The sequence below is a fragment of the Gopherus evgoodei genome, chromosome 4 (assembly GCF_007399415.2).
Source record: "Gopherus evgoodei ecotype Sinaloan lineage chromosome 4, rGopEvg1_v1.p, whole genome shotgun sequence".
Taxonomy (NCBI): domain Eukaryota; kingdom Metazoa; phylum Chordata; order Testudines; family Testudinidae; genus Gopherus; species Gopherus evgoodei.
Window position 1 is genome coordinate 69,966,002 of NC_044325.1, and position 25,470 is coordinate 69,991,471.

The 25,470-nt window shown below is 43.4% G+C and overlaps 1 protein-coding gene across 1 annotated transcript in view; it reads right to left on the bottom strand.

The window, feature by feature from the left end:
• The window catches only part of TTC9 (tetratricopeptide repeat domain 9), a 36,328-nt gene extending 19,974 nt beyond the window's left edge, over positions 1-16,354 (bottom strand). The window contains exon 1 of the mRNA XM_030559673.1: positions 16,009-16,354. Within this exon, the coding sequence (XP_030415533.1) occupies positions 16,009-16,309 (301 nt within the window). The 5' untranslated portion in view covers positions 16,310-16,354. The remainder of the gene's footprint in view (positions 1-16,008) is intronic.
• Between the last annotated feature and the right edge of the window lie 9,116 nt (positions 16,355-25,470).

A 25,470-nucleotide genomic window follows, 5' to 3' on the forward strand; every position in this document is an offset into this window, starting at 1 on the left:
TCTCAAGATTGCAGCAAATGAGTGGAGAACTCCCTCCACTGCCTGATTAGGTTACATTGAGTAGGATTGAAGCCCTTGCTTTAAGGAGCAAGGGGAACATGGCAAGACAGACACTTAACTTGATTTCCTGAAAGCAGGGAGTTACCTGTTGGCTTAGATCACACACAGATGGCCAAGGTGGAATAGTAAAGCAGGACTGAGAGCTGATGGCTCAGTCAATCCCTCAGAGATGCAATGCACTCCAAACCGTCAAGAGTTAAACTCTGAGGGAAACATGCTGACTACTTCCTAGCTTGTGAACAAGTCATGACCAAATGGTGCCACTCCGGACAGAAAGAGCCATGCTTCACTGAGTGAAGGAATCTTCCCTTCCTCCTTCAAACATGCAATATGCAGATGAGACACAGCTCTACCTATCCTTTGCCGCACAGGACCACACCACCACCACCACGTTGGCCCAGTGCATGGATAATATCAGCTCATAGATTAACAGCTAGCTGAAGCTGAATCTTAACAAGAGGATAGGTGATAGCAGTGATACTGGTGGATACAGGAAAGTATTTTGAAGAGCTTGCAACCACGAGCAATCTTCATTGGTTGAAGATACACACCCACAATAGGTCAATTCAGTCCATAGTCTACTAGCGCTCTGATTTCTTATTGATGCTAAACTCTCGCAGAGCAGTATCTGTGAGTAACGCGCTTTCTACCAGCTCTGCTTGGCTAGAAGACTCCATCCTATCCTGGTGAATGAAGACCTGGCTTCAATTATTCATGCCTTCATTACCTCTCGGCTGGACTATGGCAATGAGATACACCTGGGTATGAAACCTTCAGCACTGAGGAAACTCCAACTAGTTCAAAACACTGCAGCACACCTGAGCAACACAGGCTACTGCAAACATATCAAGCTTGTCCCCTGCTCCCTACACTGGCTTCCCACAGAATTTCAAATCAAGTTCAAGGTCTCGCTCCTTATCTTCAAAGTGCTCCGTGGACTAGCCAAGGCTATCCAAAAAATTGTCTGAAGCTCCATAAAGGTTGTCATTGACAATTCTGTTCCTCTGGTACAATGGAACTCTCAACAATCAAAGAGTACAGCTCATCTATGCAGGAGACAGAACTTTCTCCAGTGGTGGTCTGAGACTATGGAATGAATTCCACCAGGAACAAAGGACCACCACCACCCTCACCACTTTCCGCTGTAAGTGCAGGGTGCATTACTTTGGCACTGCCTTCTTTAATATAAACACATAGTAACAGGTATATTTAAAATATAAAGACACACCCTACCACAAGACATCACTGCACCTTTCTCCCTCTGGGGAGAGAAGGCAAGAACAAACAATAAATGCACTACTGGAAGGTGCTCGGATACTGAGGTGATAAGCATTTATAAAAACCTATATAGAGATAGGTCTTAGGGAACTAGATCAATGGACATGATTAGTGGATTTCTGCAGCCTGCAGTTCAGAAGCAAGAGTAGTTGCTGTTGTCAGTGGTGCAGAACTTTCCAAGTGAAAGCCTGCTACCAACTGGCTGCGGGCAAATGCATGCCGGTATTATGCAATCGGATGGCACAGAAAAGGGGGAGGGGATTTGTGAGCAGCGGTTAATAAAGCATCAGCCTTAGCAGGGCAGAGCTGTAACACATCCAACCCTAATATGCCTGGCAAATGAAAACATAAGCATGTTTGCTCATCTTCAAAGGTGTTTTGTTTTACACAAAAGGTTCCTGCTGCTTCATCTGTGCCTGCAGGTAAGTAAGTCATAGAATGCTGAATCTATGATGTTACAATGACCTCCATGGCAACAGATTGAGCAGTCACAAAGACAGGATTTTGACTACACTTTAACGATGAAAAAAAGGGAAAGCTGAGGCTGTGCAAGGTAGGGATGAGAACTTCTTAACGGGCATCCATGATCTTCACTGCAAGGAAGAGCCTGGATGCCTATCCAAACAGGTGGAAACAACAAGGAGGAGCCAGCACCAGGTCAACAACTAGCTCCCCAGTGGTCCATAGGTGCTGCTATATAACAGATCTCCATCTAGCAGCATCTAATCAGTTGCAGTTATTGACACGGGAATGGTGCACAGTAGTGAACAGCTTTGGGATACTATGATAGGAAGTTGGTCTGTACAAATGGAGTTAATCAGGATGATTATTTAATCCTAGATGCCACAATAGTCTTCAGGGCCCCATTGTGCTGCATGCTGTACAATTACATACTACAACATGAGTCCTTAATCTCAAGAATTTACAAACTACCAATACAACTGACATAGGTGAGGGATTTCATCGGACATGTACAATTTGTATAGACATTTGCTTTTAAAAATTTTTTAAAACAGAGGAAATACATGTAAATTGACTGATTTCCTGTTGGCATTAGGTTCAAACCAGACCAGTGAGGAGTTGTCACCATCTGCCCTGCCTGTCTGTGTGCCTGCAATGCTATGCTGCTGTGACTCACAGCCTTGCAACAACAGCCAGCATAGATGGCATGCAAGTCAGACTCTTGCTTCCATTACCCAGTTACTGGCTGCAGAATGATCCAACCCCAACCCTCCCCCCACATCCCAAATTTTCGCAAAACTGTCTCCTTGCAGTCTCTAGTCCTCTCCTGGAATACTCAGAGAAGTTATGAAGTTTGTTGTTCCTTTAAAGAGACAACCACACCAAAGTTCATTAATTTAAAGTAAAATAAGTTTATTTTTAAAAAGGGATATAGAATTAATACAAGATAAAGAGTTAAACAAATAAGTAAAAATTTGCTTCTAAGACTAAAACTTATTTTCAACAAGTTACGATCTTTGCCTAAGCAGACTTCTCACCTAAACTCAGTTCCCAGAGACTTATCAGAGGGTTATTTGTTCAGAGAAGTTGGTGATGAATCAGCTAGAAAAATTCACAAAGCCCAGGAAGCACTGAAGTTCTCTGAGGGTCCAGGGTGCTGTCCAGCTGTGGATGACCTCAACCTTCTGTGACTCCATCTGAATGCCCTTTGTCTGGGGAAATAACGTAACCTAAAAATTTGGCTGTGGCCTGGTCCAAGGTGCACTTCTCTAGTTTGGCATATGGTTGTATGCATCCACAGCTTCTCCAGGGTGGACCAGACATGAATGGTAGTGCTGCTCAGGGCACTCAAAAACACTAGTATATCATCAAGGCAGACGATCAGGAATTGATCCAGGATGTCCCGAAACACGTCATTTAAGAAATGATGGAATGTTGTGGGGGCACTGGTTAAGCCAAACAGTATTACTAGATATTCAAAATGCCCATATTGGGTACAAAAAGTGATCTTTCATTCATCCCAAGGCCTTATGCACACTTGATTGTGTGCCCCCCGAAAATCTAGTTTACTGAAGATCTTGGCAGTCCTCAGGTGGTCCAGCAATTCCAGGATGAGGGGCAGAGGGTACCAGTTATGAATAGACACCTAGCTCAGTGTGCGATAGTCTATGCAGAGGCACAGTGACCCATCCTTTTTTCACACAGCAAGGACTCTGAATGAAACATTATGAAGTTTTCCTGTATTTACATGCATAGGGCTCCAGCTCTGGTTCAGATATGGTGTATAACTGTCCATAGGGCATCTTTGTCCCTGGTTGTAGGTCTATTGGACAGTCATAGTCCCTATGTGAGGGTAGTAAATCTGTTTTTCCTTTCAAATATATCCATGTGGTCTCAGTACTTGTCAGGGAGGCTGGGGTTCTAGTCTAGAGCCACCCCCATTCTGGTTAGCTCACTGCTGTCCAGGGTTTTGCTTTTGAGGGTCTTAACCAATCCGGGGGCCAGAGTGCAGGTCACCTGGTGAGGGAGGTGTTGGTCAATTTGTTGAAGACAAGCTTTCCAGCAATATTCACAGGGGACGCTAATGCTGCTCCGCTGCTGGGAGATACATGAGTCATGCCAAGAATTACCGGGAAGAATAGAGAGTGGATCACATCAAAACTTATTTCCTGGTATCCTACCACTGTGGCAGATAAGGGAACAGTCTTCTGGGTCACTGGTTCTGGTGACAGGAGTGATCCATCAGTTGTTTCCACCAGATCTGGTGTGAGTTTTAGCCAAAAAGGGATCTGGAAGGTTTGGGCTGCCTTAGTGTCTATAAAGTTGGTAGCTGCCCCATTATCTGTCATTCACAGTGGTAGAGGAATTTCCTTGCCTCCCTCAAGACCTCTAATCACTGCACCACCTGGAAATGCAGGGAGACCCCATGGTCACCAGAACAGGTTCCATCTTAGGGTTAGGGAATGGTTCCAGAACATAGTACTCTGGTGTTGCCCAGGCTGTACCCTGCTAGGGCAAGGGCCTGGGCTAGTCTGTTTCCTAAGCTCTTTCGAGCTGGACAGGAGGCAAGGACATATCCTGGCATCCCATAGAATGTGCCACTGACATTCTCTCTCCTCTGGGGTCATGCATCATGGATGGATTCAGGACTTGGTTCTACAGGCATTGACATAGCGGGCAGACGTGGGGGCATCTGGCTAACCCTTCTTTTCTCCTACAGCTCTTGCAGCCAAGAGTTGATGCACAGGGTAATATCAATAAAGGCCTCTAGGCAGGTGGCATTTTCCGTGTATGCTAGCTCATCTTTTGCATCCTCACTGAGTCTAGGCTGCCTCATTCCGTTCAACATCATCTGCAAAACACTGGAAATGAGTGGTGTGGGAGACGGCCAGCCCCTGCCTCTCACGCAGCTTCCGGAGGGCAGCCTCTGCGAAGCGGACGTGATGCTGTGTCATCAAAGATGGTTGGGAAGGCTGGCAGGAAGATGTCGTAGTTGAAGAGCACTGGGCTGTTCTGCTCCAACCTGTGGAAGACCAGTCACATGATTCACCAGTCACCAGAAGGCTGACTACTTGCCCCATCTTTCTCTGGTCTGTGGGGTACATTCAGGGGTGGAGCAGGAAGAGCAGCCTGTATTGTTTCAGGAACTCCCAGTGTTCCTGATGGTCCCTGTCAACCCATTTGGGCCGTGGCACCACCGCAGCCTTGTTCAGGCAATGGATGGTCTACTCAGGCATGTAGTATAGCTGCTTCTCTGTGAACATGCTAGCTGCTCATATAGGGTCTGGGCTTTGGCAGTGAGCTGTGTCCCTGGGCCTGTGACAGTTTGCACAAGGTCTATGCTCTGGTTGCAAACTGCAGGCTTAGGTCTTTAGTGTGAGGTTCTGCTCACAGATGGGTGACTCGGTCCTGCAGGTGTCTCAGCCTCAGGGAAACTGCTGGTCAGTGGGCGGTCTGCCCCTTCCATCTTCTAGGAGGGTTGGACTGGGGGGAAGGGGCTGAAGAGGGTCTGAAAATAACTGTCTGGGCCGGGCCATGGGTGGCTTATGTGCACGAGTCAGTTACCAAGTTGTGGTCATGAGATGAGCAGGGAAGTTGGGGTTAAGCCAGGTCAGGATGCAAGGGAGTCAGGGTTGGGTGCCGAGCTGCAGACAGAAGCCAAGTAGCGAAGCTGAGGTTGAGCCAGGGTCCAGAGTTGGAATCTGGGGTTCAGAGCAAAGCATGGTCTGGAGTGGAAGGAAGCAGGTGGTCTCATGGCTGGCTCCAGGCACCAGATTATCAAGCAGGTGCTTGGGGCGGCAACTCTGGAGCGGGGTGGCACTTTCAGGTATTCGGCGCCAATTCAGCGGAGGGTCCCTCACTCCCGCTTGGAGCAAAGGACCTCCTGCTGAATTGCCGCAGATCGTGACTTTTTTTATTGGCTGCTTGGGGCAGCAAAACCCCTGGAGCCGGCCCTGGACTGTCTACATCTTTGCTCAGACAGTTCTCTGTGATGGCTTCATGGTTTACATACCAGCATAGGCCAGTCAGTGGACTGCAGGGGGAGCTGACACTCAAGCTCCGGCACGCAGTACTTCCTGCAGTGTCTAGCTTCACATGGTCCAACAGCAGAAGCCTTGCCGAGTTTCTGGTGGCAATGCAGAGGTGTCAGTAATCTGAAATCCTACTGGTATCAGGTTCTAGTCTCACAAGCTCTTTACAGCAGGGTGATGTGGTGAGAGGAAGTGAGTGAGTTGAAACTGAATACAAATGCAGACGTAGGTGTCTTCCATCTCTGATTGTTCTTCACCTGTGAAGTTATGAAATATCACCAAAGAGAACGAAGAAAATGACTAGCTAGGTAACCTTTTGGTATAGATGGTTTTCATGTTATAGGTGTGATGTTGCACTCCATATGATTTTATGAAAAATGAGTGCTAATGAGTGTGAATATAATGTAACTGGAATATGCTTCATGCAAAAGGTCTCTTGTAAGGTATCATTACAAAGCTTATCTACTGAGTGTTCATCCTATTTGTATGAATGTATCATTCTTCTATCTGAAACTAAAAATATGAAATTAACTCTGAGGTCCTACTGTAATTATGCAAAGTGTGGGCCATTAATGGTGGTTTAGAATCTTGATGGCTCCCATTAACCAGGACAATTGACTGTAGCTGGCTCTATTTATTTGCAAGCCTTCCTGTGAGTCAGACTAGGAAGAATGAAGGCTTGGGTTCTCCCAGGACATGTGACCATGTCACCTGGTACTGGAATCCATCTTAAACCTGGTGCTTTTCCTTTTAGGAGGGGTGGGGACCAAGAAAGACAAAAGATTCCTGCCTTGTGCCAAAGCTATAAAAGACAGTGGAACAGAACAAAGGGAGTTGCCAGTCATGAGAAATCCCCTTGCTACCACCTGAGCTGCAACTACCAAGGACTGCATCGGGGAAAAGATTGGGCCCAGACTAAGAAGTCGTCTAGTCTGTAAAAGAAGCTCATTGAAACCTCTCTGAGGGTGAGATTTATATGTAATCAGTTTCTTAATGTATTAGGTTTAGACTTGCATGTTGTTGTTTTATTTTGCTTGGCAACTTACTTTGTCCTGTCTATTATTACTTGGAACCACTTAAATCCTACTTTTTATACTTAATAAAATCACTTTTTGCTTATTAATTAACCCAGAGTAAGTAATCAATACCTGGAGGAGCAAACAGCTGTGCATATCTCTGAGTTTCATAGAGGGTGGGCAATTTATGAGTTTACACTGTATAAGCTTTATACAGAGTAAAACAGATGTTTTTGGGGTTTGAATCCCATTGGATGCTGGGTGTCTGGGTGCTTGAGACAGGAGCAGTTCTTCAGCTTTTGGGGGATGTGGTTCAGACCTGGGTCGGTGTTTGCAGCAGGCTAGTGTGTCTGGCTCAATAAGACAGGGTATTGAAGTCCCAAAAGGGGCTCAGAGGTAGTCTCAGCACACAAAGTGACAGTCCCACGGGGGTTTCTGTGACCCAATCCGTCACAACAGGCTTGCTTCATTATAAAGTTCCTCCCTCTATTAGATTTCTTGTTTTCTAAACTCTATGCCACTGTTTAGAACAATGGTCCCCAAAGTGTGGGGAGTGCAGAGGAATGTTCAGGGAGACATGGACCAGGCCCCAAAGGGGGCAGGAAGGGAGTACCACCCATCCCTGCTCTTCCCCCAGCTACACTCTGGCTCCGGCCCCATCCCCACCCCCAGCCGAGGCCCTGGCTTTGGCTCCTGGCCCAGTTCCCAGCCCCACCCCCAGGGGGACACGGACAGATTACATTACAGGGGAGGAAGGGAATAACACAAAAAGTTTGGGGACCACTGATTTAGAATATAATAGCTCTGTTCAATGTATTCAATACATTATTGGCACCAGCTGGCATGTTTTAGGGTAGGATCAACTCACGCGTGAATAAAGAGGCTATTCGTAGAGGGAGGCTTTATTATATTTGGTGAACATTGTGTCAGGACAGTCAGGAGAAGTTTGGCACTCAGAGGTGTGATCTAAGCACAAGGCTAGGAGTCAGGATTTCCTGAGTTCTAAATCCACTTCAGTCACTGCCTTGCTGTGTATCCTTGGGTAAGTCACTGAACCTCCCTGTGCCTCAGTTTCTCATCTCTAAAATGGGGATAATACTTCCTGCCTCAGAGGGCTTATGAGGAATAATTATCTCATGAATGTTAAGTGCTCTGAAGATGGGAAGTGCTCAATGTTATTCCAGGGACAGCTCAGCTACTTTGTAGATGGACTTTGCTTTATGGGTTCCAGCACTATCAAAACCTTAGCATCCACATTTAAAATGAACAAGAACACAGTGTGCGGTTTAAAACAATTGTAACTTTTTAAAATCGTTGGTTATTGCTGCTGCTTCCTCCTTTCCACATTATTATTCAGTTGCACATAAAAGAAGAAGGTGGTAGGGTGGCAAAATTTGCCCTCACCTTTTTAATTATACCTCATCTCACGCATCCTTTGCTCTTCCTCTCCTCCTATCATTCTCCCTCACTAGAGTTGCATTTTAAGTGCAGAGCTTACTGGACTTGGGTGTAGAATCTTAATACAGTCCAGTCTGGCCCCACCCTTCATAGGCTCTTTATTAGGATATGAGGACTTGCAAGAGTATTTGTTGTGACTCACTGGGGGACAATTGCTGGAGGAAATTCATGAACAGAATTTCAGAGGAGAATATGGTGACATTGACAAGAAAAGCTATTGTGAATCCCTTTCATTAAATATATCAATGCACATCTCAAAGCAGGTGAGCAATGAATAAATCTTGAGCAGAAAAGTTCATCACTGCCCAGCGGTTTTGGATGGACCTTCTGATTCTTGCCATCCCCTGCTTGACTTTATTTTGAAAGTTTCATGCTGCTGCCTTACCACTAAATCTGTCTGCCCATTCCTCAGTCACCAGCTAGCTGAGTTAATTCCTCCAGAGGGGAGTCGGACAGGATGTCCTGTGCATGCAGAGCAAATGCAGCACATCGCAGGCAGCTGTATAGTGAATAGGTGGCACATCAGCATTAATAGGCTTTTCTCAAATATAAAAACAACTGGGGATGAGGATGTCACTTCGGCTTGCAAAAGAATCTCCATTTTCAAATGGATTTTTGGGAGCCAAGGAATACACACACTGTACTATGCACAGGTGTCTTTCCCTTCCTAAGCTATCAGTGACAGGTACTTTATTAGAAAGTTAGCAAGGGGCCAGAGAGCAGCTTACCTCCACCCAGATTTGGAGGAACTTTCATCCCATCCTTTTCATGCATATGTTACATATGTAACTCCATCTGCCTGAACAGGCTGGCCCTGGCACCCCAAACAAAATGGCAGAAGTATTTTACAGTAATAGCTCACAACATTGCCTTTCCCAAGATCGATATTACAATGTTTGAGACCATCATCTAAATACATCCAACACTCACTCCCTGCCTGCACCTGTAACACCTTGGGCTGTGATCATATCATACCCTATAAATCAGAGGTTCTCAGATTCTCATCATGTGGACCAAAAGAGTTAACATTAGGCAACTAGCCAAGTCTTCTCTGATCATCAGCTAGGACACTGGTGCTCTACAGACCACAGTTATAATCTAAAAGGGTTGGGTCTGCTCACCATTCAGAAGGAACTCCTTCCAAGGAAAACCGAGGAAGTGATAGTGGTGTTTGAGCTACTAGCTCATTGCAATCCAGCAGCCAAATTCTGCCACCCCTATTCATGATGAACAGTAACTTCCTTGGTGATTAGAGTTTTTTTTATTTCAGTGCGACTCCTTCCAGAGCAACGTACTACTCATGATGAATACAGGTGGCAGAATCCAGCCTTACGTCATCAACGAGCCAATACCCCAGTGTAGTTCTAGGGGTTGCTATACTGTCAGAGGTGCCATCTTTTGGATCGGATGAAAAGGGAGGATCTGATGCATTCATAGTTATAAAAGACTACATGGCATTTTTTGCAAGAGTAGGGATGCTACTGGCTAAATTGTATCTTAGATCATTACATTCTGTAATACTTTGCAGCTACATTGTGCCTTCCAGTTGAGGATCCTAAAGTGCTTTACCAACATTTTAATTAAGATATAAACCCTTATAATTTTCATTCATGTAATTAATTAAGCCTCCCAATACCTCTAAGAGATAAGCAAGTAGTAGTATTTTCATTTTACAGATGGGAAACTGAGGTTTAAGGAAGTGAAGTGACTTATTAAAGATGAAATAGCCATCTAGTGTCAGAGCCAGACATAAAATACAGATCTCCTGACTCCCAGTACTAGGCCTAATCTACATGGCTATCCCTTGACTCAACTGGAGAAGTTCTCCTCCCCCTGCCATGGCTGGATTGCAGTGTTTCTCCCGTGTGGCCACCAGAGGCTTTTCTTGCAGCCACAGCCTCTGGCGGAGGCAAGGAGCAGTAGCTCCTCCCCTGGGGCTGCCAGCAGGGATTGGGCCCAGCCCTCCTCTGGAGCCACAAATGCCAGAGAAGCAGACAGCTGGTGTGAGTTCCCCACCTTCCCAGGGGTGATGGGGCTCAGGCTTCCAGCTTCAGCCCTGGGGTGCTAGGCTCTGGCTACAGGGCTTCGGGCTCCAATCCTGGGCTCACTTCCCATCCCTATCACCCCTAGCCCCCACTGCCTCCTTGCCCACCTCTCTATCCATGGCTTAATCCTGGCTTGCCAGGGCTGTGTAAAAGTCTGCTGTGAAAACCAGTATTTGTATGTTTGTTAATATCACTTTTCACTGCCTCCCAGTTAGCTAGTAAGTCTGCTCTGAAAAGTGATACATACAAATAATAGTTTCCAGAGCAGCAGCCTTACTAACTAGCAAGTCTAAAAAAACAAACAAAAGTCAAAAAAGGAAAACAAACAACAACAAAATATGAGAATGTGAAAAGTACCTTATTTTGTTTCTATTCTGTTTAGGTCCAGTAAAGAACAGACAAAACTATACATTATTTTTATTACTGAGTCTGCAATAAATTACAATGATTTGGACATGTGTTTTTGCACATTTGTTTTTCCTAAAGTTAATTAATAATTTTAGCAAAATCTGTCAGAGCGGCCACCAGCAAGAGTTGGTGGACGCACTCAAAGGTCACCAAAAAATTTCTTGTGAGAACTCCTGGTCTAGCGTGTCTGCTATTGTAAGCAAACACTTGTCAGTTTCCCTATCATTGTTTCACATTCACTTGTGACAAACATTAAAAATTATGCTACTCTTAGCATTTTGCTGTGTTCGGAAGGACTAAGACCTGTTCACCCCTCCCGAGCAGAAACAGCCCTTTCCACCATTGAAAACTGTTATGCAGTGTTGCTGGCACAGAATGGCTATTACGTTCTACCTCAGAGGCGGTTCAATTTATGGTGAGTGAGTGATCCCTATTTGTATGCAGTTCATAAAGTACTTAAGAGCCTTCTAGATGAAAGGTGTAGTATAAATGGAAGGGACAGTCACTAATGTATTAATGAGATTTGGTGAGTTCGGATTTGCTGCATGCATTCCTCGTACATTTATTTTATTTTTTAAAAATAACCTTTTGCTCAGCTCTAGTGCAGCATCAGGATTTCCCTGATGTTTCTGTTCTTTACTCTATTTTCATTTGGGCTGACTGAGGCAAAAAAGAGGTCAAGTGACTTGCTCAAGGTTGCAGACTGTCAATGAGTCATAATGAAATGTTTTCTTAAAGCTATGTTTCCCTTGTAATCATATGTTTATTCTACAGGGCTTTATGTTGTTGGTAGATTTTTTTTTTATCCTAGCAATTTCAAGGAACTTAAACTATGCTGCCAATCTTGTTTTTTGGTGAAACTGATCAGTAAGATTCATGATAAAAGGAGGTTTTTTGGCAGGCCTGTATAAAACATTGCAACACTAGACTTCACAAATGTGATGAGTCCTTTAAGGCCATCATACTGTTGTATCTTAAAAACCGTAGTATTGCTAGTAGCTTAGTGCAAGAGATATTAGCAGTATTGCCAACTCCACACATTCAAAAATCATAAGGTTTCTCCTGCCCCAAATCATGAGATTGGAGTTTTTTATATCTGATTTTTTTTTTAGGACAATTTATTATTTTTATATTTATTATCTGGTTTTTGAGCCTTTAAGGTTAATGTTTTCCAGCTTTCCCGCCCGCCCCCCCTCCCTCCACCTTCAACGAGACTTTGGCCTGATCTACACTTGGGGGGGAGGAATCAATCTAAGATACGCAACTTCAGCTATGAGAATAGCATATCTTAGATCGACTTAGAATCACTTACTTCGCATCCTTGCGGAGCAGGATCGACAGCCGCTGCTCCCCCGTCAACTCCGCTTCTGCCTCTCGCCCTAGTGGAGTTCTGGAGTTGACGGGGAGCGCGTTTGGGGATCGATGTATTGCGGCTAGACAAGATGCGATACATCGATTCCTGACAGATTGATCACTACCCGCCAATCTGGCAAGTAGTGTAGACATAGAGACTTAAAAAAAAAAAAAAAGAAGAAGAAAAAGTAATTGGATTGCATGACTCCAGGTGCTTGGGCTTAAGAAAACCACCAAATATCATAAGATACAATAAAACTGAAAGAGTTGGGAATACTGTATTACGGTGAATACTTAACCTAGCCTATGTGCTTCCATGACTGGTACAGTTTCCCAGAAAGTACAATATACAATGCAATGCATCTCTAAAACGGGAGAATGTAGTGGGCACACAAAAAATGACATTGCAAAAGCAAAGAAGGACTTGCAAAATGCTAAGCTTAATGGAGAGATTGGAAGCACTAAAAAAACTGATAATAAGGACACTCAGGTGATAACACTGAATTATACCAACAAAACTGCCTTACTCAGAATTGATGCATACTCCTCTTAGGTGCATACTGCTAGCATAGTCCAAGCACTATGCAGATACTTATTTATTCTAATTTTTTTTTAAATACAATTCTAGTGCTCAGCAGCATAGTATCCTGTACCACCTCCTTACTTCCCCACACCAAATATACTGATTTCTGCCCTAATGATATGTATTATGTTGATATCTCCTTGCTAGAGCCCTCTGGGTAAATAATTCAGTGGCTTCTGTTGAACCTCAGTGTTATACGATAAAGTCCTACTGCTACACCTTTTGCTCTTTTCAACGAAGATTCTTTTAGTAACACATCCTAATCCTTATGGCAGTTCAGGACCAGTTCCCCTTTACCTCACTCCGTTTCCTTTTGGACACCAGTTCAAAGAGAATCCTGCTAGAATTTGTAGCGACACTGCAGTTTTCTGAGTGGAGAGACTCTACTTTAATATGTTGTGTATTTTTTCAATGTTTACATTTTAAGACATTACATTGGGCAAACATGAAATCATATACTTTGCAGCCAAATTCTGCTCTCTGCTACATATGTGCAATCCCACTGAAAACACGAGTATAACAACTGTCCAAGTGTACTGAAAACACGAGTATAACAACTGTCCAAGTGTAACAGAGTAGAATTTGTCCTACTGCGGTGTCTTCACAAAGGAAACACTGCAGATGATTCTAGGGTTAATTATGCTCTTATGTGTTGAAACAATTTAAAGCTAAGTAAAATATGTTTAAATCTAGGTTAAACCATAAGCACATTTTCCTGTTGTCTGATTGTATTAAAATCTCATATACAGTGGCAATCAGCAATGGTTAAAAAAAATCCCAAACCAAACCAGAAACAATAAATAAATGAAATGGGGCTATTATTATGTCAGCAAAAATGGGATTGTAAACATTTCCAGCAAGGCCAATTTGTATACTCAGCAGAAATATTAACAAAAAGCAAACAGCATCTATCCCTTCCAAACCCATTCACCTTCTAGATATATGCCTAGTTTATACCTCAGGACTAAGAGTGAAGATATTTCTTGTTAGAAATGTTTTAAGACTAGGAACACATTAAACTGCATTAAGCTATTAATGGTATTATGGGTTCTTTATATAACACTGTCAATCTAAACAAGCCTTACAACCAGAGTAAGATGTTTGATTTGAACAAACATCTATAAACACAGATTTTTTTTTAAAAGAGAGACAAAATTACACTTAGTAATTACTATATTATAGTGACACCTTCTCTCTCCCCATATGCAGTGTAAATAATAATTGAAGGAACCAAAATATATCCAATTAGAAAATGTGTTCTAAAAAGGACCTAGATTCTGCCCTCAGTTACATTCAAACAACCCCATTGATTTCAGTGTATGTGCAGGAGTGTAAGTGAGGGTAGAAAATTAATCTACTTTATTCCCCATTTTTTTCAGCACTGCACAACACAAGAAGCAAAGCTAACCAGCTCTGCCTAGACAAGCCAAGTGCAAAATGAAGGTAATCGCTGACATGCTAATGTCCTGGCAGTGGCCAAATTTTTGCCAAGGTAACGAGGAAGCATCATTTTGGAAAGCAGTAGGATTTAAGGGGAAAGAGGGGAGAATCTAAAATTGTGCTTTTTTATTAACTCTCTCCCATGTACACGCAAACAAGATTCTTTTTTGATTTTGGAGGTTCCTAGTAAGTATAATAAATAAGGGTTTTGATATTAAAATAAGCTCCGATCTTGCAGTTCTTACCCAGGCAAAGCTCCTGTTGAAGTCAACACAAGTCTGAGTAAGGACTGCAGGATCAAACTATAAAGTAGTTTAACTCCTCCATAGAGTATTCATTCAAATCAGATGGGAGGAAGCCAAGTCAAATGCAATGATGATCAAGCATCTATTGGCTAGTGTGGCAACTAGTATCTAGCAACTAGCTAGAACTACATTTTCCTTTCACTTTTACAGCTAAGAGATTATATACATATATACAAAAACTAGTATCATTTGTGGTTGTCAAAATGATTTCCAGACATTTCCTTTCTTACACCAGAGGTTGTAGGACCCCTCCATTCTAAATTACAGGCAAGCTATGGTAAAAGGATTGAAGGCAATCTCAGGTTGAAGAAGAGAATGCTGTATAATCTTAGAGAATTCCTGAATTGTACTTTTTATGTATCTGAGCACTTTATACAAACATCTATTCTGTTACCTCTCTATCTCCCAGGGGGTATGAGGGATTAGTTATATTTTTAAACAGCTGTACAAACATTAAAGTGCTTGTGTGCACATATGTTGAGTAGTAGTAAAAATGCAGATGAACCCTAAAGAGAGATGAGATTTTGATGTGTTCTCTATATTTGCCAAGGAAGGACTGGCAGAATGCTTCACCCCTCCCAACTAGAAAAGTAAAAATACTTCTCTCAAACATATGAAAATATTATTTTATATGCCCAAAAGGAATCACTGAGGGTACAATATATAGGGCCTTATTTTGTAGAGTGGACTATGTGATTCCTAGTTAATAATAAGAAAGGATGAGGAGGGGAAGGAGAAGGGAGAAGACTATAAAGCAGACCCATAGTTCCCCCTAAGAAATACCAAAAGCCCTTTGTTTTTGGTTATATTTTCTTTAATATTTCCTGGAAATTTCAGTGTTTATAATAAAAAAAATTAAATGGGTGAAAATCATTATGAAAAAATTAACTGTCCTGTTTTCTGGGTGAATAGAGGGGTTAATATGGGAGATGAGAGGGTAGAAAAAAGCACCAACTAAAGAAAAATAATAGTTTTTAATGTAAAAGTAGTCTAAGGCTGCGGTGTAGTGCATGAAAAGTACATTAACAGCACCTACACATATGCCCACACATGCCTGTGCGTGTATCTTCCACAACACTGCTTCACTTTAAACAGCCTCCCCTTTACACTTAAACTAATGGATTAACAGAAACACTCTTCCTAATGCAACGTACTGGATTTTCTTAACAGAACTAGTATTTTCACTTATTGGAGGGGTCCAAAATTCGGGTAAAATGGCTAAAACCCGAATACTAGCAGTTGTAAAACCCGAGAATTTTCCAGCAAAAAATGGGTAAAAAATTGCACAGGAAGGAGGCCCCTAGAGCTCCCTGAGTCAATACTGCTGCTCTGCTGTAGTGCTCCTGGGTGATGGGCAGGAAAGACGGGGGGAGGCGGGGGGAAGGGCACAGCAACCTTGTCATTGCGCCCTTGCTTTGCAAGCGGCGCTGGAAAGTCAGGCTAAAGCCCCAGCAGGGGCATGATCAGACACCCCCAACCCCGCCCAAAGTTATTGATGGGCCGGGGGCGAGGATCCCCAGAGCAGAGGGGGACCACACGCCCCTGCCGTGGCGCCCAGCCCCCGCTGACCTGCCAGGCTGTTGTAACAATCGATCTCGATGCTCTCCGCGCTCTGGCTCTGCTCCGCGGTGAGCTGGCCCCGCGGGCTGGCGGCGCAGCTGGCGGAGGAGCTGGGCTCCGGCGGCTGCAGCCCCTTCAGCTCCAGCAGCGCCCGGTGGTACTTGCCGATGGCCTCGCGGAATTTCTTGTCCTTGTAGCACTGCGCCCCTTGGCTCTTGAACTCCAGGGCTCGCTGGAGGAGCTCGCCGGCCTCCGCACCAGCCTGGGCTCCCGCGGCGCAGCGCCCTGCAGCGGGGCTCTGCCCCTCCATCCCCGCTGCCGCTGCCGCTGCCGCCGGGCGGGAAACGGGCTTCAAGCCTCCGAGCAGCCGAACGCCCCAGCGCCGCGCTGCGCCGCGCCGCCTCCCGCTCCCATCCTCCCGCCGCCGGCCGGGCGCCGCTCCCCCGCCCGCGCGCTGCGGGCCGGACCGGCTGGTGCTGGGCCTGCCGCCCCCGCGCACGGGGAGAGCGAGCGCCAGCTAAGCCGGAAGGAGCCCGCAGCCGGGCAGGAGCCCAGGATGGGGATGGGAGGGTCCGGAGCAGCCGGGGGGAGGCTGCAGCCTGGCGCCCCCCCCCTTAAAAATATCAGACAAAAAGCCACCTTGTTGCTTTCTGCAGCCAGGCTCTTAAAGGCGCAAGCTCCAATTTCCTGGCCCTCCTGCGGGGGGGGGGGGGGGGGTCGCTAATTTTACTGGAGGGGCTCACACTCCGTAGCTTCTCCAGGCCAAGTGCTCGACACCTATCAGGGCCTCCCGGTATTCCGCCATTTCTCTCCCCCCCCCTCCCCAACTGCCTGTGTGCCTCCTTCCCATCCTCCCATTTCAGGGACTCGTGCCAAGGGCTCTGTGTTCCCCCCATTCCTATTTCCCCCTCCCCATTTCCACTGTCTCTTCCCCGTCCCCAGAGACCCCGTTTTCCCCTCCCCGTCTCCACTCCCCCCACTGAGTCCCTGCGTTCCCTCCCCCATTTGTGATTCCCAGCTTTGCCCTGCACACATCCACTCTCCCCACTCCAAGTCTCTACTTTGCCCCATCACCAAGTCCACTAGCTCCTATTATGCTTAGACCATTTCAGGACATTTTGGAATTGATTGGATGTGGCATGTCAAAATTATTGCATTAGGTAAACAGAGAAATGCCATTGAGCTTAGTGTTAGACCTCATTTTTCTCAGTCAGATATGATGTTTGCATGATGTATCATGTAGAAATGAGACAGTGCGTGTGTGTAATTTAGTATTGCTAACCCTAAGCATTCAAAAATCACAGTACTCCCCCTGAAACATCTTCAAGGAGCCTGACTTGCAGAGGCAGGTGTTCAGCACTTTCTGTTGTCTCAAATTAGGCACCGCATAATTGATTTAAAAATACTTTCTGATTTAGAAATCAGACATGGAGGACCTGTTTTTGTGTAACTTGGAAACTGGAGATGGACAGTGTGTGTCTTACTCATAGAAGTCAGAGGTGAAATGTGTGTGTGAAAAACACAAATTAAGGATGGAAAATTCCTGTTGAGTCATATTTAGCCATCCAATGGCAATACTGTTCACTGTCAATTCAAATGACTCACATAATCTCCTTTTAGATACATTTGATTGTAGTTTGATTTAAACCAAACCAGTGTATGCCACTGAATTTAGAATATTTCCTTGCTGGGGAAAGAAAAAGATAGTCTTAGCATGTCAACCGTACTTTCTTTGCAATAGGTGTTGAACACATTGGACACGGTCCACATCAGCAAGACAGCCATTTCCAACAATGCCTGAGGGAAGAAAGGCTGTGTATGACACACTTTGTCAAACACAGCAGGATTTACTAGTATAGGAAAAGCTAGATGGAAAAGAACATAAGAGCGGCCATATTGGCAGGTCAGACCAAAGGTCCATCTAGCTCAGTATCTTGTCTTTCGACACTGGCCAGTGCCAGGTGCCCCCGAGGGAATGAACAGAACAGACAATTATCAAGAGATCCATCCACTGTCATCACCCATTCCCAGCTTCTGGCAAACAGGCTAGGGACACCATCCCTGCTCATCCTGGCTAATAGCCATTGATGGACCTATCTTCCATGAACTTATCTAGTTCTTTTTTGAACCCTGTTATAGTCTTGACCTTCACAACATCTGGCAAAGAGTTCCACAGACTGACTGTGCGTTGTGTGAAAAAATACTTCCTTTTGTTTGTTTTAAACCTGCTACATATTAATTTCATTTAGTGACCCCTAGTTCTTGTGTTATAAGAAGGAGTAAATAACACTTCCTTCCTTACTTTCTCCACACCAGTCGTGATTATATAGACCTCACTCATATCTCCCCTTAGTTGTCTCTTTTCCAAGCTGAAAAGTCCCAGTCTTATTAATCACTTCTTATATGGAAGTCATGCCATACCACTTATCATTTTTGTTGCCCTTTTCTGAACATTTTCCAATTCCAATATATCTTTTTTGAGATGGTGCAACCAGATCTGCATGCAGTATTTAAGATGTGGATTTATAGAGGGGCAATACGATATTTTCTGTCTTATTATCTATCCCTTTCTTAATGATTCCCAACATTCTGTTCGCTTTTTTGACTGCTGCAGCACATTGAGTGGATGCTTTCAGAGAACTATCTACAATGACTCCAAGATCTCTTTCTTGAGTGGTAACAGCTAATTTAGACCCCATCATTTTATATGTATAGTTGGGATTATGTTTTCCAATGTGCATCTATCATTTCATCTATCATGTTCATCTATCATTTTGTTGCCCCATCACCCAGTTTTGAGAGATCCTTTTGCAACTCTTTGCAGTCTGCCTGGGACTTAACTATCTTGAGAAGTTTTGTATCATCTTCAAATTTTGCCACCTCACTGTTTACCCCTTTTTCCAGATCATTTATGAATATGTTGAATAGAACTGTTCCCAGTATAGACCCCTGGGGGACACCACTATTTACCTCTCTCCATTCTGAAAACTGACCATTTATTCCTTCCCTTTGTTTCCTATCTTTTAACCAGTTACCAGTCCATGAGAGTGCCTTCTCTCTTATCCAATAACAGCTTACTTTGCTTAAGAGCCTTTGGTGAGGGACCTTGCTAAAGGCTTTCTGAAAATCTAAGTACACTATATCCATTACATCCCCCTTGTCCAAATGCTTGTTGACCCCCTCAAAGAATTCTAGTAGATTGATGAGGCATGATTTCCCTTTAGAAAAAACAGGTTGACTCTTCCTCAACAAATTATGCTCATCTACATGTCTGACAATTTTGTTCTTTACTATAGTTTCAACCAGTTTGCCAGGAAAGGAGGATAAAGTGGAAGGGAAGACCCTAGACACATTTAAAATATATAAATTCAAGACACTAGCATGTCAGCATTCGTAATGTTATCAACGTTTGTATCCCAGTAGGGTAGATCAACTATGCTCAACAGTTATTCTGTATAATCACCAAAATAACGACCGTAAGTCCTCTACCCCCCCCCCCCCCCGCCAGTTTGTTGGGTCTTTTATAAGCCACTCTCCCCAGAGGCATGAGTATGGATAGACTACAGCTCCATCCATGGAGCTATTAATGCTTTCCAGAATTGTGATACCATGTTTCTTGACATTAAAGTAGCCTGTAGGCATCAGCTCTTTGCTGATCCTGTGAATCTGAATGATTTAGGTATTTCTCCTGATAAAAGAGAAATAGTTGTAAATGTCACTTGAAAAGTAATGCTAGCATGTGTATCCTTCCAGAACCCATTAGTAACCAGATGCATCCCCAGAACACATACCAAAGAACACAGGGTCTGAAATCTTCAACAAGGATCAATATTTTTAATCCCAACCTTGTGCAGAGGCAGAGACATTGTCTTTCTGTATGGTTGTGCAGCATCTAGCACAATGGTGTCCCAGTTTCTACTGGGGCCTTTGGGTGTTAATGTAAGTACTAAATAATAAGATGAGTCAGTGGCAAAGTTCTAATGAGTAGAACTGGTAGAAATTTCTGGCACGAAAAATGTTATTGTCAAAAATTACCTTTGTTTGAAAACAAAACTTTTCATGAAAAACTGTCAACAATTATTTTGACATTTCTCCAATTTTTGGAAGAAAAAAATGCAACATTTAAATCAATATTTTAAATTTAAATAATCATTTGTTGAAAACCAGTACAATTTCAATAGTGATTGTGAAAAACATTTTGATAAAAACTTTAGTGGAAAATATCATGGAAAATTTCATGAAAAATGGAACATCTGAAACCCTTAAAAAGAAACCACTTCCAAGTGTCAATTTTTTAAATTGATTTAGTTTCCAGATTTTTGACCAGCTGTACTAATGCGGATCTTTTAAGGCAGATTCTGTACCACTGACCAGAGAATATTTTAACTTTGAAACCTGTGCCCTATGAATGGCCTTTAATAATCCTAACTTGGCCTCATGGAGGACTGAAGAAAGGTATAGATATCTGAGGTTTGTCTCATAAAGGACCCATTTCCTTTAGAAATGTTAATAGAGAGGTGGCTGCTGTCAAGGCTGGTCCAAAAGAAGCTAGTGCATGGCCACAGATAGTGCCAAAACCAGGGTTTCTGCAAATTATTGATATACTAAGATCTGTAAAAGATCCAAAGGATTTCTCTTCCACAGCCATGACCCTTACAAGAAAATATGAGTTATCTCAGAGTATTGCCTCAGCATGCAATAGAGATTTACATTTTTGAGTTCTGCTAGATTGGTCCATATTCTCCTAATACTATACATTGCTGATCAGTACAATATGGAGCCCACTATATCTAGCAAGAGAAGTGCCTGAATGATTTTCCATTCTATGGGCACCTTAAGCTGGGAATGGTACAATACCGTATGCCTCAATGTGAAAGCTTGCTAATATGCCTCTGGGATAGAGACACTAAATCTGCTATTAGATATGTGTTGGACAATTTAGCAAAGGACAATATTCCTTTGCTAAATTGTCCTACACACAGCTAAATATTCTGTTGATTTTTAGCAAAATATTTAGGGAAGATAGAACATGTGAAATCTATGAGGCCCTTCGTTTTCAGTTTTTATGGATTTTTACTGAGAAATTCCTGAATTTTACAAAAGCTTTATTATGGTTTTTACTGATTTGCAAGTGAATTTTGGGCTAGTCAAATACATGAAAATACTGATTATGTTAAGAAAATCTAATACATTATATTAATTAGTTTAAATGTTAATAGGAGGGAGTCTGTTAAAGTAAGGCAATGTATGGAATATACACACACATGCATCCACCTGCATATGCGTACTTACCATTAAGGTACAGTTCATTAGATAAACCACAGCAGTAAACTGTTTTTACTTTCAATATTCTTACATTTCGCTATTTGTTGCTTTTTTCTGTCCTCCCACCCCCAGTATTAACCTTGATATTTACCCAGAAAACTCTGAAGTTAATTTTTTGCATTGGTTTTCACCTGTTTTCAAATTTTTGCAATAAACACTGAAAAGTTCCCAGGAAATTTGAAATAAAATAAAACCTGAAAACAAAGGGCCTTGGGAAATGTTAGGTGCAGAAACACTATGGCAAAACATTCATGTTAAAGACAGTATATATGGCTTCTATTGAAAAATGTGAGAGTCTGTCACCTTCTCAAATCAGGAAAGATGTATTTATGGGTGCTGACTAGATATCCGGGTATGTAGGTGTTTCAGCTGTATGAGGGTCCAGCAGAAATTCCAATGATCAAAATTAAATTACTCGCAAGCTTATAAGACTTGCCACAGCCAAGGGCGGCTCTAGACATTTTGCCGCCCCAAGCACGGAGGGTCCGCTGAAGCCGCAGGACCAGTGGACCCTCTGCAGGCACGCCGCCGAAGGCACCCTGCCTGCCGCCCTTGCGGCGCCGGCAGAGCGCCCCCCGCAGCTTGCTGCCCCAGGCATGCGCTTGGAGCGCTGGTGCCTGGAGTCGCCCCTGGCCACAGCTGTGATTTTATCCAGTGTATTTCAAAACCTGACAGAAGTCAAAAGCATCAATAAGATGTTGGGCTGATACTCTGGGCTGGGAAACAAAGCACCATTCACATCAATTAAGTTTAGTTCCTATCTTGAATGCCACCACAGTGCCCCAGTGCAGTCTAATGTTGGCTGTTGAGTCTGTCCCTTCATTTGTGAGTAATTTTTCTATCTGTCTTTGTATCAGCCTGGGTGTGCCTTCCTGCTTGTCTGGTTGCCCCTGGGTGTGCCTGTCTTTCCTCCTTCAGCATATGACAAAAAGTGTACATTTGCATTGCTCACTTACTGAGATATGTATATGGAGCTCTGGATCACATGCATGGTAATGTTATTTTGGGATCTCCTTTTATTGTGTCTTAATGTTCTGCTCTCACAATTTACCTGAACAAATTAACTTCTTTTTAACCAAGAGTCATAAAGTTTTGAACTGTTTGCAGTTGGGAAGTGTGCTGCTGGGCAAAACTCTTGAAATAATTTGAAAGATATTGAAGAAATATTAGTGATGTATCTTCAGTCATCCTTTTTTCTATGATTGTATCTCTCTTTCTAGACTGTATGATTATTAATATAGTCAGAAATAGCATAGACGTTGAATTTCAGAACATGCTGCAAAAGCATTTGAAAGGGCTTCTGAGGAGGGCAGCAGATATGAGATTTTGAATGGGTTTGGTGCTGTGATTTCTGGCTGGAGATGGATTTTTCTGAGTGTATTGTGTATTTACTGACTAATTTTAAGGCTAGTCAGGATGCCTCACGTTTATGTACGTTTTTTAAAATGGAAATTTTTATGACTGCAGCATATAGCCTGTGTTCTCAATCCTGCATTCTTGGTGCACTCAAAGTTCATTGATTCTGAGGGAAGTTTTGGGTGTGCATGGAAGCGTTGATTAAGTGCTTTATGAATCGCTACGATCTGTCACCAGTCTAGTAAATCATCCATTATTTATTTCTGAATCTTTCATCAAGGTCTGCGCCTCAGATTACCTTCCCCTCTCTCCACAAAAAGGAAAAGGAAAAAGAAGAGGTGGAATTTGTGATCAAGGCAAGAGACAGGCTTACGGAAAGAAATGCAGAGAAGCCTCTCTGAAATTCCTGGTCTGCATTTTACTTGTGTGTGGTTGTAATTGGGGAAGGAGAGGGAATGAAGGTGAAATGAGAAGCAGGAAAGTGTTACCACATTTAATACAAAATAATTTTATTTTTCAAGATAATTTTTTCAAGGGGTGGTTTCTGATAACGTGCAAGATTAATTTGACTGTGGACCAAAGAGCAAACAAGCTTCAGCCTATGTTGCGCTTGCAAATTGTTCACTTTGACTATTCATTGTTTGTGTTTGGGATTGGTTATTAGGTTGTGTAGCATTGTTTAATGCTTCCTGGTTGGATGACTGAAAATGTTGAAACTGAAGAATAACAAGTAACACAGGAATGGTGAATAATCAACCATGAACAGTGATTGTCATTGTTTTCAGGCAAATATAGGTATTTATGTGACAGCCATACCACAAACATTTGTGTGACCAAAATGTTATTCACAGAAATGTTTGTAGATCAAGAATAATAAGAGATGCATGGACAAACAAAACAGCTGTTCAGAATTCAAATAAATGCTCCCAAATACTGGCTTTACAATATTTGATCAATTTCTTTCTTTCTTTCTCAAAAATGATGGCAAAGTGCTAAACACTGTACTTAGCTGAGAAGACTAACAGAGCAACAATAGGCCAACACAGCGGCAGTTGATTAAGCTTACAGTTTTTCTCTTTGGCACTTTTAATTAAAATCAGTGCTTGCTTCAGCAGAAAGAGTCAGTCAAACAGAGGAAGAACTGGAGTGCTGACAAATGAAGTTTGACAAATACTTGTAATCTCTAAGACCTGTTGTTGACACAGTCCATCTGCAGGCTGCAGTTATAATTTGTCTAACCAACTCTGTATTCTGGGTAGAATCTTGCACTTTATCCAGACTGAGCATGAAGAGGAGATTGTGGTAATTGCTCTGCAGTGTGTGAAAAGAGTGTGCAGCTAGAGATGCCATCTCTTGGAAGAGAGATAAGACCGAGACTATGGGCATGGCTGCGCTTGCAGATGTAGAGCACTGTGCGTTAAACGCACCTTTGGAGAGCCCAGTAGGGAAAGCACTGCAGTCTGTCCACACTGACAGCTGTTTGCGCACTGGCATGACCACATTTGCGGCACTTGCAGCAGCATTGGGAGTGGTGTATTATGGGCAGCTATCCCTGCATGCAAGTGACTGCAACATGCTTTTCAAATAGGAGGTGGGTGCAGTGTGACAGGGAGTGTGTTGTGTGTATGTGGAGGGAGAGAGAGTGGGTTTTGGGGGGGCTGAGAGCATGTCAGCATGCTGTCTTGTAAGTTCAGACAGCAGCAGACCTCCCCTTCCCCCCGCCTCTCTCTCTCTCACACACAGCATTCCCAGCTGTCAGAAACGGAGCTTTCAAAGGGCATATCTGCATTCCTACAGTGATTCAAAACAATGACAAGAGTGGCCACTTGATTTAAGGGGCTTATGGGACGTTTCCAGAGGCTGATCAGAGCGCAGTAATGGAACACCTAGTTCACACTGGCACTGTGGCGCTCCAGCAGGGGCACAGCAAATGAGATGGAGTACCAGCAGCGCTGTAGCCACAGAGTCAGAGCACTCTATTTGCCTTGCCAGTGAGGACGGGTAGTGAGCTAGGGTGCCCAGGGCTCCTTTATTGGGCTATAGCTCGCAAGTGTAGCCAAGCCCTATGTCTGCACTAGAGACCTTACAGTGACAGACCTGTACCACTGTAAGATCTCTTGTGTAGCCACTCTATACTGATGGGAGGCAGCCCTCCTGTCAACATAATTAAACCACCCCTAATGAGTGGTGGTAACTATGTCAGCAGGAGAAGTTATGCTACCGACTTAGCTCTGTGCAGATTACCACTTATGCTGGTGAAACTTTATGTCGCCCTGGAGTGTTTTTTCACACTCCTGAGTGACATAAGTGTTGCTAACATAAGTGGTAGTGTAACAAGGCCTCACATTCTTAACGCTTCTGACCATTAAGGAACCCCTGTCATTGTTTTGCAATATTAGAGGTGTAAGCCCCAGTGTCCTGGTCATATTTGAATTTAGGTGCATTCCCGTTGCATTTTCAGTCAGATATGGTATTTATCCTCACTTATCATCCTAAAGTGAGGAGGGATGGTGCAGTACACCACTAAACAGATGCCATATTTCACCCTAGAGATGGCTCCACTTAGAGTGAAGTAATTCCTATAGATAGCTTGAACAAGCAGTAAAGTTTGTAAATGCTTTGAGATCCATTTGTATGAAAGGTGTGGTATAAATTTAAGATCTTTATGATCATGTGCATGTATTAGGAGAATTCTAAATGCAAATTTTTTGTTGATAAGAGAAAAAAAACTAGGGACAGTGAGCCCAAGCTCAGAAGGAAGAGCACTGCCTACTGTATTGCCAACACAAC